At 44.4% G+C, this 13,095-nt stretch overlaps 1 protein-coding gene and 1 long non-coding RNA gene across 7 annotated transcripts in view; one reads left to right on the forward strand and one right to left on the reverse strand.

The window, feature by feature from the left end:
* The window catches only part of LOC138849594 (uncharacterized), a 40,648-nt gene extending 29,662 nt beyond the window's left edge, over positions 1–10,986 (forward strand). Inside the window, exon 3 of the long non-coding RNA XR_011388536.1 lies at positions 10,160–10,986. This is a non-coding gene — a long non-coding RNA (uncharacterized lncRNA). The remainder of the gene's footprint in view (positions 1–10,159) is intronic.
* The window catches only part of LOC100338244 (tRNA (guanine(10)-N2)-methyltransferase homolog), a 93,329-nt gene that overhangs the window by 47,370 nt on the left and 32,864 nt on the right, over positions 1–13,095 (reverse strand). For 4 of the 6 annotated variants that reach the window (XM_051854366.2, XM_051854365.2, XM_051854363.2 and 1 more), the window contains one exon: positions 980–1,045. In XM_051854366.2, the coding sequence (XP_051710326.1) occupies positions 980–1,045 (66 nt within the window). Of the gene's footprint in view, positions 1–979; positions 1,046–10,848; positions 12,858–13,095 lie in introns of those variants that run through there. The other 2 variants (XM_008263466.4, XM_008263465.4) reach the window with 2 other exon arrangements.

The following is a 13,095-nucleotide window of genomic DNA, read 5'->3' on the forward strand; positions in this document are numbered from 1 at the left end:
ATGAAAGTAGCAGTTGATGAAAAATATTGTACAGATATATTAGTGATGAAGACTAGGAACAAGTACAAAGACAGACTGCAGTAGTTGGTGGTAAACAGTATGACTGAGAAGGAAAAAGCACCTCACAAAAAGACTGGAGGGCAATATCCTCAAATTCTATGTCATGTCAAAAAGGAAGAATTCTGAATGATTTATTTCTATTTTCCAAACTCCTCTTACTATTGCTAAAACGAAAATACAAAGCTCACAAACTGACAATCTTACACAACACTATCAAATATAACAAAATCAAAGTTTAAAATGATTCATAGTATAAAGCTGAAATCCAGAGAAATTCTAAATTTGTATCTAAATTCAGGTTGAGCATCCCTAATTCAAAAATCTGAAATCTGAAATGCTCCAAAATCCAAAATCTTTTGAGCGCTTACATGATGTCACAAGTGGAAGACTCCACACCTGACCTCCTATAATGAGTCACAGCAAAATAAAGGTCACTAAAAATACTACATAAAGTTATCTTCAAGCTATGTGTATAAAGTGCATGTGAAGCATAAATAAATTCTGTGTTTAGACTTGGGTTCCATCCCCAAGATACCTCATTATGATATCTCATTATGTATATGCAAGTATTCCAAAATTAAAAAAAAAATCTGAAATCTGAAACACTTTGATCCTGAGCTTTTCACATGAGGGACACTCAACCTGTACACTTCATCAAAGAAATCATTTTTTCGATAAAAAGACAAATTATAGTACAACTTTGAATTAAAATTTAAAACTAACATAAAAAATGAACTTTGAGTAAATCTACATTAATTTCCAATACCACAATTTTTCCCAAAATACATTATTCCATTGCCTCTAGAAATGGATACAAATAATCACACAAATACAAATCTAAGATGTGCATTTCTTCTCCTCAAATCCAAGGTTCTACTTAAAAACATACTGCACTTAATTTAGTAAAAATTTAACTTACCTTTCCATAAGTTTCCTGACCGCTGAAGAACTGACCGCCAAAAAGTGAAAGCAAAGACTTTATTTCCTATATTGAAAATATTATAAAAAAGAATACATTTTAACAAAAGGAACCCAGTCTACTAGAAAGACAGGTACAACATGAATAAAAAAAATAAGAAGAATGGGCTGATGATCTACCTGAGCCATTTAAGTTTCAACAGGCAACTCTAACTCAGAGTTCTGAAAAAATGTTACCATCACAGGGTTGGCACTGTGGCACAGGGGGTAAAGCTGCTGCCTGCAGTGCTGGCAACCCATATGGGCACCAGTTCAAGTCCAGGCTGTTCCATTTCTGATCCAGCTCTCTACTGTGGCCTGGGAAAGCAGTAGAAAGATGGCCCAGATGCTTGGGCCCCTGTACCCACATGGGAGACGGGAAGAAGCTCCTGGCTCCTGGCTTCAGATCGATACAGCTCTGGCCATTGTGGCCCTCTGGGGAGTGAACCAGTGGATGGAAGGATTCTCTCTCTTTTGCCTCTATGTAACTCTGCCTTTCAAATAAATAAATCCTTTTAAAAAAAAATGTTACCATCACACCCGCAGTTAAGTAATTTCTGAGAAATTTTAAATAGGAAAATTGCCAAAAGATTTAATCAAGAATTGCCCTGATTTTGAAAAGGGAAAAAAAATATGGAATTATAGATGAATAAATCTGACAATTTTTAAAAATGAATAATGAAGATGATTCTCATATGTTTGGAAAGGAAATTATTAATTAACTAAGAAACATCACTGTGGATCCATTAAGCACAAGTTAATTAAGTTAATCTTATCTTCTTTCTGGATTACTTTTTTTTTTTTCTTTACAGAGTGGACAGTGAGAGAGAGAGAGACAGAGAGAAAGGTCTTCCTTTTGCCGTTGGTTCACCCTCCAATGGCCGCCACGGCTGGCGCACCACGCTGATCCGATGGCAGGAGCCAGGTACTTTTCCTGGTCTCCCATGGGGTGCAGGGCCCAAGGACTTGGGCCATCCTCCACTGCACTCCCTGGCCACAGCAGAGAGCTGGCCTGGAAGAGGGGCAACCGGGACAGAATCCGGCACCCCGACCGAGACTAGAACCTGGTGTGCCGGCGCCGCAAGGCGGAGGATTAGCCTAGTGAGCCACGGCGCCGGCCCTTCTTTCTGGATTACAGAACGAGAAAGAGAACCAACACAACAGATACTTTTTTTTTTTTTTTTGACAGGCAGAGTGGACAGTGAGAGAGAGAGAGAGAAAGGTCTTCCTTTGCTGTTGGTTCATCCTCCAATGGCCGTCGTGGCCAGCATACTGCGCTGATCCGATGGCAGGAGACAGGTACTTATCCTGGTCTCAGGGCCCAAGCACTTGGGCCATCCTCCACTGCACTCCCGGGCCACAGCAGAGAGCTGGCCTGGAAGAGGGGCAACCGGGACAGAACCCGGCGCCCCGACCGGGACTAGAACCCGGTGTGCCAGCGCCACAAGGCGGAGGATTAGCCTAGTGAGCCACGGCACCGGCCCTTCTTTCTGGATTACAGAACTAGGAAGAGAATCAACACAACAGATACTTTTTTTTTTTTTTTTTTTTTTGACAGGCAGAGCGGACAGTGAGAGAGACAGAGAAAAAGGTCTTCCTTTGCCGTTGGTTCACCCTCCAATGGCCGCCGCGGCTGGCGCACCGCGCTGATCCGATGGCAGGAGCCAGGTACTTATCCTGGTCTCCCATGGGGTGCAGGGCCCAAGCACTTGGGCCATCCTCCACTGCACTCCCTGGCCACAGCAGAGAGCTGGCCTGGAAGAGGGGCAACCGGGACAGAATCCGGCACCCCGACCGGGACTAGAACCCGGTGTGCTGGCGCCGCAAGGCAGAGGATTAGCCTAGTGAGCCGGACGCTGGCCAATAGATACTTTTAAAGGCACTATGCATGCGAAATTGAAACACAGGATGACTCTACATATTCTATGATTTGCTCAGATGGAACATGAGCGGGAAGGGCCGGGCAGGGGGGAGACTGTCACTATGTTCCTAAATCTGTATATATGAAATACATGCAACTTATATAACTTAAATAAAATTAAGATAAAAATTAATTTTAAAAGTATCCCCTTAAATTAAAGCAGGCAAAACCCCAATCTTCCATGTAGGACGTACAAGAGTTGAATATCCCCACTGCTGGTTGCCACTTTCTTCCCCTTCAGAAGGAGACTTCAAGAGCACTGTGTGCCACAGCCATATTGGGTGAAAGATGTATACCCAGATCATGAAGCTTCCCACCCCAGATCAAAAACAATGGGAGCTTTCAATAATCAGTGCCATTTTCATCATTCTTCTGCCTGGGCAACATATCACTTTCCTAAAAACTCTTAGGCTGAATTCAGTCCAATCATTCAGACAGACGAAGAATTAGCACAGATTACATGTCATCAATAAAGGGAATCCAAAGATTATATTTTACAATGTGGATAACACAAATGTCAGTAGGTACCATTGTAAGTCTTGGGAGTGAGATATACTACAATAGGATTTTCAGATTTTCCAAATACTAGCTATATAATTGTTATGGTTTTATTATTCTTTGAGTGTGTCCCTCAAAGGTTAGTGCCCAATGTGGTATCAAGAGGTGGTGAAAGCTTTAAGAATTGGAGCTTAGTGATAAAAGTCTAGATTTTTCCCACTTCTTGCCTGGCTTCCTGTCTTATCCTGTGATCTCCCCCCAACACACACTCACACTCCCACTACTGTGACGACGTCCACAAACACAAGGCCCTCACCAGAGACCAAGCAGATGGAGATGCCCAATGTTGGCCTTTCCGCTCCAAAACTATAAACTAAATAAACCTCTTTTCTTTGTCATGTACCCAGCCTAGAGTATTTTGTTCCTGCAATGTAAAACAGAGTAATACAGTGGTTTTTATACAAGAAACTTCAACTCCTTCAACCCTCAGTTCCCTCCTGTATAAAACAGGAATCGTAGCTACCTCACGAGGTTAGGAGGGAACACAGAACCTAGATTGTTAGTAGGGGAATCAGAACGAGAATGACCCAACAACACTGTCCTTGATGTCTAGCAGCTCAGGAAGTCACACAAGACTGACAAAGTTTTAATGCTTAAAAGAAAAAGGAGCAGGCGCTGTGGCACAGCAGGTTAAAGCTTCAGCCTGCAGAATCGGCATCCTGTATGGGTGCCGGTTCAAGTCCCGGCTGTTCTTCCTATCCAGCTCTCTGCTATGGCCTGGGAAAGCAGTGGAAGATGGCCCAACTCCTTGGGCCCTTGCACCCGCGTGGGAGACCCGAAAGAAGCTCCTGGCTTCAGATCAGCTCAGCTCTGGCCATTGCAGTCATCTGGGGAGTGAACCAGCGGAATGGAACACCTCTCTCTCTCTGGCTTGACCTCTCTAACTTTGTCTTTCAAATAAACAAAATAAATCTTAAAAAAAAAAAAAAAAAAAAAGGACAGTGAAGATGAAGTCACTTGGCCTCACATGATAAATCGACATTCATTCTATAGTAAAGCACACTGGGAAATCAGCATTCTACTACAACACTCAACTACAATCAAGTTAAAATATCCAAGCTTGCTGCTAATTCACTTTAAGAAATCAGCAACAGCCTAAAATACAAAGTTCCTAAGAGTTGGGGTGGGGTGGGGTGGACCTGAAGGACGTTTTAGGACATAGCATGAACTCCAACACCCAAAATTTAAGCAACCACTTAAAATTGGGAACAGGGGTCTACTGTTGTGGGGCAGCAGGCTAAGCCACCACCTACTGTGCAGCCATCCCATACGAGTTTGCATTCCAGCTGTTCTATTTCCAATCCAGCTCCCTGCTAATGTGCCTGGGAAAGCAGCAGATGATGGTCCAGGTCCCTGGGCCTGTGCCACCCGCATGGGAAACATGGATGGAGTTCCAGGCTCCTGGCTTCAGTCTGGCCCAGCTCCAGCCATTGCATCCATTTGATGAATGAACCAATGCATAGAAGATCTCACTTTCTGTCTCTCTCCCTCTCTGTAACTGTGCCTTTCAAATAAACAAATCTTTGAAAAAAAAATTTTTTTTAAAATTTAAACTGGGAATACAATAACCCAGCTTTCTTATTTGAAAGCAAAAATATATTTAAAAATTAATCTACCTATTTGGAAAAAGCAAATATAAGGTTTTTATTCATCTCATGGAAAATATACCACTCAGTTGAGAATCTTCCTATATTACAAAAAAGAATTTATATTGAACATTGGATATGAAAATATGGCAAAATCTGGGGCATGTGTGATATATTAACTCACATGAGCTTTCCAGTTATTTTAGTCACTCACTTTTTCTTCAACTGAGATTGCTTGAGAACTGCAATAAAACCCGGGTTCTAAACTGTACTTTTAGTTTAAGGCAGCTGCCAACTAAAATTGGCCCCAATTAACTATCAGAAGTAAAACTGGATCACACTTGCATTCCTAATCCCCCTATTTTAACTGATAAAGGGAGTTACTCACTACTTTTCCTCCCTAGCAGTTCTAATACAGTCGATGGGCCCAAGCGTGTAGACTATCCCTTTGATTGCCTTTCCCAGAAGGAAGAAACTCAACATTTGCTGAACTACTAACATGCAAAGCACTGAGCTATATAAAGATATATTTATCCTTAGGGGGCTTAAAGTCTAGTAGAAATAACAAAATATTTACCCCTACAACTGATATATAAAGTGTAAAACAGTACATGCTCTTAGAAGAATAAAAGCAAAATTATATTACAGTACAAGAGAGGAAAAAATTTCTTTGGTTTTAGGAAGGAAGTTGTCTGGAAACTAACGTAATGCTGAGAAATGGAAAATCTAAGGCTGAGGACACAGCCACCTCCAAGGACAGCAAACTAAGTATTTCAGGTTAAGCTTCCCACTGAGAACCAGAAGTGATAGACATCTACTTGAAGGTATAGAAACATGCAAGAATTGCCAAACCAAGATCCAAGAGAAGACAGATTAAATTCCAACATGAAGCCACTTTTTCCCAAAAGCAGCTGTGGAGGTGAATGACCCTTCTGAGAGCCTACTGGTGCTAGAGGGACAAAAGGAATATAGAACTACTGTGAAGAGGAAAGGAGAATTGATAAACCATCGGTTCAGACTGGGACCCACACCCCAGTAGCATGTGTGCATCCAACTGAAATGGAGCTTAATGCCTGAAAACTGAGTTCAAGTGACACTGGATGGCTAATGTTCCTGTGTACACCTATCTTCTTCCAGAGGGTGAACATTATCCTAGGCTCAGAGGACTCCCTCAGACGAATTTTCAAATGCCACATCTGCCACATATTTTAAAAATAACAGGCACACATGGGAATACCACAAAAGGGAAATCATAGATGTGAAAAAGGATAAAAATTATGAGCAAAAAGTAAACAAGTGTATCAGTAAATCTAGAAAACTGACTATACAAAATCAACAGATTAGGGGCCAGCATTGTTAAGCCTCTGCTTGCAATGCTGGCATCCAATATGGGTACCAGTTTGAGAACTGGCTGTTCCACTTCTGATCCAGCTCCCTGCTAATACACCTGAGACAACAGCAGAAGAAAGCCCAAATGCTTGGGGCTCTGCTCCGGACTCCTGGCTTTGGCCTGGCTTAGCCTGGCCTGGCCCAGCCCTGTCCGTTGTGACCATTTGAGGAGTGAACCAGCTGATGGAAAATCTCTGTCTCTCCTCCTCTCTCTGTAACTCTTTCAAATAAATAAAAAATAATCTTAAAACAAATCAACAGATGAAAGAACAGGGGAGGGAAAAGCAAATCAGAGGACAAGGAGCTCAAAGAGCAAAGGCCAAAGCAGAAAAAAACAGGTGGGCATCATTCAGGGAATGGCGGAGAGTCAGTTTGGGCCGTATTGAGGACTGGGAGAATAAAGAGAACAGTGGTGGGCCTTGAATGCCAAACTAAAGGAGTTTTATGCTTGCGACAATGAGGATGTAAAATAGGACTGAGTTTTTGGCAGACTAAACAGGAACCAGGAAAAGATACTAAGAAGAATCTAAAGGGAAGAAACAGGTAAAAAGAGCAAGCATTAGGGATATTATTCTGGACACACAGTCTATTCATTCCAATCTCAGTGTACTGTCTTCATATGGGTGCCTATCCTCCTCAGTCTTTCTCTGGTTCTACTCTAGTATTCCTCAAGTGTTACTTTTTCTCTGGTTCTTTAGAATTATCTTTCTGAAATGCACATGATCTGGTCACTTACTCTTGAAAAGTCAATGGCTCCATATTAAATACGAAATAAAATCCAAACTCTCTGGAATATTTTCTTTCTTTTTTAAAGATTTATTTATTTATATGAAAGTCAGAGTTACACAGAGAGGAGAGGCAGAAAGAGAGAGGTCTTCCATCCGATCGTTCACTCCCCAAATGACTGCAATGGCTGGAGCTATGCCGATCTGAAGCCAGGAGTCAGGAACTTCTTCCAGGTCTCCCACATGGGTGCAGGGGCCCAAGGACTTGGGCCATCTTCTACTGCTTTCCCAGGCCATAGCAGAGAGTTGGATCAGAGGAGCAGCCAGGACTTGAACCAATGCCCATATGGGATGCTGGTGCTTCAGGCCAGGGCATTAACCTGCTGTGCCACAGCGCTGGCCCCCTCCCTGGAAAATTTTCAAAATACTCCCAAATCGGACTCTACCCAACCCTAGGCTCAACGCCCACTACTTCACCCTCCCAAACCACCACAACCCATCACACCTCTGTATTATCTTTACACTGCTTTTGTTTCTCACAGAAGTGGTTTTCCAGGCTTCTTCACTTACAGAACATCTCCTTTATTGATGAAGACCTCATTAAAATATTCTTTCCTTCATGAAAGTCAAAACTTTAATACTGAATCAAGGCCCCAGTCTTCCTACATAACTCGTAAGGCCAATCAGTGGATCACTGCTGAAGAAAAGCATGGAATTGTGGCAGTTATCTGATCTGCACCTTCAGCTGGTCTTCAGCACTGCTGTCCCACAATTGCTACTCTTTACTCAATAGTTTTTCTTGTCTGTGTCAATTCTCTTAAAGACTATTTAAATTTTACTCTTTATGGTCCAGCATTGTGATGTGGAAGGTTAAGTATCCCATATGGGTGCCCATTCTTGTTCGGGCCACTTCACTTTGGATCCAGCTCCTTGCTGGTGGCCTGGGAAAAGCAGAAGATGGCCCAGGTGCTTGGGCCTCTGCACCCGGGAGGGAGACCTGGAGGAAGCTCCTGGCTTTGGCCTGGCACAGCCCCAGCTGTTGCAGCCATGTGGGGAGTGAACCAGTGGATGGAAGACCTCTCTCTCTCTGTAACTCTTTCAAATAAATAAACAAATCTTTAAAAATTACTATTTTTTTCCAATTTCTCCAACTGCTGTTCTTCCAGCTCTGGAAAAACAATCTGAGTTCATTCATTACCTAAAAAAACAGACCCTCAGGCAAATGGCCCACAATGATTCAAACTTTCCTGTTCCCAACCTTCCTTTCTGTTCAAAGACCAGCAACCCCTACTGCCTTTATATCCATTCTCCCCCCTCTCAGTCTGAGAAGACGCTCAAGCTCAACCTCTCCACGATAAGAGTCCTCCATGACCTCAGGTCTTCCTCAACCTATTCCCCAATCTCGTTTCCTTCTGATACTGTGGTCCCAAGCAATCTACCATGGGGTTGGCCTTGGAGTGCAGTGGGGTTAGCCTACTGCTCAGCTTTGATCAGGCTCCCTGCTAATACACCTGGGAAAGCAGCCGATGATGGCCTAAGCACCTATGTCCTGGCCACCCACATGGGAGACCCAGATGGAGTTCCAGGTTCCCAGCTTCAGCCTGGCCCAGCCCCAGGAGCCATTTGGAGAGTGAACCAGTGGATGGAAGATCTCTCTCTCTCCCCACCTCTTTTTCTATCATTCTGCCTTTCAGATAAACAAAGTAAACCTTTAAAAACACAGTCTACCCTATCTCCCTTTCCTTATTTTCTAGTGACTAGTAAATCCAAGTAATCTGGCTTCCTCCGCTAAAACTCTACACAACAACTCTAGCTAAATTCACCAAGTAATTATCTTTTAATTGAGAGTATTCATGAACACTAATCCTTTTCTAATCAAAACCACATGTATTCAACATCAATTTATCTCTGCTTTCTAAAACTTTACTGATTTCTTCCTTTTTTAAAAAAATATTTATTTGAGAGGTAGAGTTACAGACAGAGAGGGAGAGAGAGAAAGGTCTTCCACCCACTGGATCACTCCCCAAACGGCCCCAATGGCTGCAGCTCAGACTAACCAAAGACAGGAGCCAGGAGCTTCTTCTGGGTCTCCCATGCAGGTGCAGAGGCCCAAGCACTGGGCCATCTTCCACTGCTTTCCTAGGCCATTAGCAGAGAGCTGGACCAGAAAAGGAGCAGCCAGGACATGAATCATCACCTGTATGGGATGCCGGCACTGCAAGCAGAATACCAGCCTACAATGCCGCAGCACTGGCCCCCTGATTTCTTATTCTGACACTTGTCTGTCTTCTTGATGGCCACTCTTTATTTCCCTTAAAATTCATGCTTGTATGCCATAGTACTCCATTCATCATTCTTTTAACCCTAAGTTATGAGTTTCCATGTGCAGAAAACTCCCGAAAACCTACTGTCAGCCCAGACCACACTACCATGCTCTGCGCACTCACATATCCACTGCCTCCTCATCTCCACTTGCCACTCAAGCACGTCAAACTCAGCACAACTAAACTTTAAATCTCGCGTGCCTGTGTTCTCCATCTTAAAATGGAGACACTACCATATCCATCCCCGGGGTCATCACTGACCACTCCCCCTCCATAATCAAGCCCTGATGATCTTATCATCTGGTGTTTTCCCTTACCTTACCATCCTCTCATCTCTTGCCCTAGGTCAGGCCTTTTTAATCAGTTAACAAGACTATTCCAGCAGACTCCTACCGAATCTCTGACTCTGGTCTTATTCCTCCCAAATCCACCTTTCTTATTGCTGTGAAAGTCTGATTCTGCCACTTCTCTACTTGGACCTCTTCAATAAATTCCACTTCCAGACTCCAGGGTACTCAAGGCTTTGCTTTTCCTGGCCCCTCCCTATCTCTGCGCTCTCTTTTACCTCTCTGCCACCTATCTGGTGATACTGTAAAAATCAACAGCTTGTAACGCTAATTTATTTCTCTCCATGAACAGACTAAGCACTACATCCTTCAGTTCACGTTGCCATCTTAAGGCCAAGATCCCCACACCTCAGTGGATTCAATTCTCCTGCTCAACGAGCGCTCCTGTGTCCTTGTGCATCTATCACGGCGTTTACCAGCGTTATTTTATAATCCGCTGCTTACGTGTCTTCTCGGCCCTTAGCCTCGACAGTAGGCTCTAGAGGGCACAGACTGTTTTTATCATCATTAAATCCCCAGTGTCAGCCCTTTCTGAAAACTTCTCTTGAAAGAATAAACAAAACTCTCCTTCCAACTCTCCATCATCTATCTAATCCCTCCACCGAGCTTGCACCGCACACTGTAACACCACACTGAGCATTCCTGTCCGACGTCTCTCTGCTCCGCTAGAGCAACGGCTCCCTGAGGGTGAGGAGCTGTCACCTCCACTTGCCTACCACCGGCACTGGGCACATGTGCGGGAGGAATGAATGAAAAGGTTTGGCCAAGGTCGAAGGGATCTGTCTCCGACCCCTCTCTCACACCCCCCTGCCAACCTCAAGCTTCCCCAGGGCCCAAGGACTGGGGACGCGTGATCCGCCCCCACCAGCACAGAGCCCCTAATCTCAGCGTGCTCAGCCTGTGCAGCTCGGATCCACGCGCACACCAACCCCCACCGCGCGGTCCTGCCGTCGGAAATGGCAGAGGGCGCTGCGGCCTCACCGGCAGGCGGAACTCCAGGTGCTCTTGCGCCATGAGCAGAAGATACCTGTTCAGGGTGCAAGGCAGCGCCATTTCAGCTGCCACCGTGCGCCTGCGCGGCCCGCGCCAAGCACCATCCCCGTCTTCCCCCGAGAAATCGAGTTTCCGCGGAGGCGGAGCCGGAAGGACCGGAAACGGAAGCTGAGCGAGGCGCGCGCGCTGTTCCGACTTCACTCGCGCTTGGAGTCCCAGCTCCGGTGGTTGGTGGCGGGCTTTGGGGGGCTGCTAGACGCTCTCGGATTTGGAGCAGTGGACAGCAAGATAAAAGGTCCAGGAGCAGAGGACGCATGTGTCAGGGGTTTGTACACAAACGAGAGGCTGCCGCCACCTGCGACACTGGCGTCTCATATGGGCGCCAGGTCGCGCCGGCTGCTGCCCAAGATCCAGCTCCCTGCTACCAGCCTGGGAATAGCAGCGGACCAAGGCCCATCCGGGAGAACCGAATGAAGCTCCTGGTTCCAGGCCTGACCGTTGTGGCTCTCTGGGGAGTGAGCCAATCATGGAAGATCTCTGCCTCTCCCTGATTCTTTAAAATCAATAATTATAAAAAAAAAAAAAACTGGAGGGGTATTTTCCTGTGTATTACGAATACAATTTTTACAATTCGTACAAAAGGGGGTAGCTTCTAAACAGTTTGGGAAATTACTTTTATTGGAGCGAGTTAGGTAAGGATTATGTAAAGTTCACCATAGGGAAGCATTCTTGAGGGAGTTAACACTTCCTGCAATGCTAGAAGGGGACACAGATAGTCTTACTGAAAATAATTCATGAAGATAAGTAACACTGGCTGCTGTATGGAGCCAAGACAGAATTCGAGGCACCAATTCAGACTTAAACAGCTGGAATTGATTTACAAATAACTCCGCTCCTTAGGGTTAAGTTTCCAATAAGAAAGTATCTCCAAAATTGGAGCAAAGTCAATCCTGTCCTCTGGTCAAAAGAGTCTAGAACAAACCTGAAACTCTGGTAGCAAACTCTGCTGTCATTTGCTACCTATGAAGCAGGTTCTATGCACAGAAAAATAATGTGGAGAAAAACAGGCTGGGAGGTCAACCTCTCTCCTGGTCCTAAAGCTGTCACTGTCAAGGATGGCTTGCCTGCTTGAGCCAATCTAAAAGAGAGGTCTCCTCAAAATCTCAGCTAGTGACAGAAAGGGGCCTAACCTAGAGCCTGCCAAAGTTTCCTCTGAGCCAGTTTAATTTTATTCTTATCTCTAATTTTTTTCTTAAGATTTATTTGAGAGGCAGAGATATTTTCCATGCACTGATTGGCTCCCCAAATGGCTGCAACGGCTGGAGCTGAGCCCATCAGAAGCCAGGAGCTTTTTCTTTGTCTCACACACCAGTGCAGGGGCCCAAGTACTTGGGCTATCTTCTACTGCTTTTCCAGGCTGTTAGAGAGCTAGGTAGGAAGAGGAGCGGCCTGGACACGAACAGGCACCCATAAGGGATGCTGGCAACGTAGGTGGAGGTTTAACCTACTAGCCACAGCACTGGCCTCTAATTTGATTCTTTAGTTTGCAGTGAGATCAAAATTACAACATACCAAAAAGTTTTCACTTACTTTATTCCACTCCAAACACAGGGCCAAGCAATACCTGGATTCCCACTGCTCCAGGCTTCTTCAGCTTTAAGGCTTTGGTGTTTCTGCATGTCTTTGAGTAGGACCCTGTTTATTCCCTTGGGCAGAACTTGTGAGTCAGGGGCAATTAAGATCACAGCACATTGGCTTCATTTGAGCCAAGTTTTTCACCCTCCAGTGAAAAATTTTATTTGCTTCCCATAAGTAGGAGTTATTCAATACAGTAAAAACTTCAAAAACAAGTTTCCCTCTGACCTCCTTTTCTCCTATACGCTCTCCCCCCAAAGCAAGCCATAGACACTAGAATTTCTTTTCCCAAAGGCAGGTTATATAAATTAGAACCCCTTCACCCCTAAGCAATCTATGAAGCCAAAAAAAAAAAAAAAAAAAAAAAAACCTTTTTCCTTGCCTTTCTTGGAGTTGACCATCAAGAAATTCTTTGACCGACCTTGAGAGTAGATCATAAAACACCCCCAACACATGTTCAGAAGGAGTCCTATACCATAGCTGGGAGGAAAGAATGTGGCTACAAGAGGCCAAAAAGACTCAATAGTCTTTGGTTTCCCCAGTCTATTACTCTTAGATCATAACTCTTTTGCCCAATAACATTTCTCCAGAACTGTCCAT

Source organism: Oryctolagus cuniculus, chromosome 5 (assembly GCF_964237555.1).
Source record: "Oryctolagus cuniculus chromosome 5, mOryCun1.1, whole genome shotgun sequence".
Taxonomy (NCBI): domain Eukaryota; kingdom Metazoa; phylum Chordata; class Mammalia; order Lagomorpha; family Leporidae; genus Oryctolagus; species Oryctolagus cuniculus.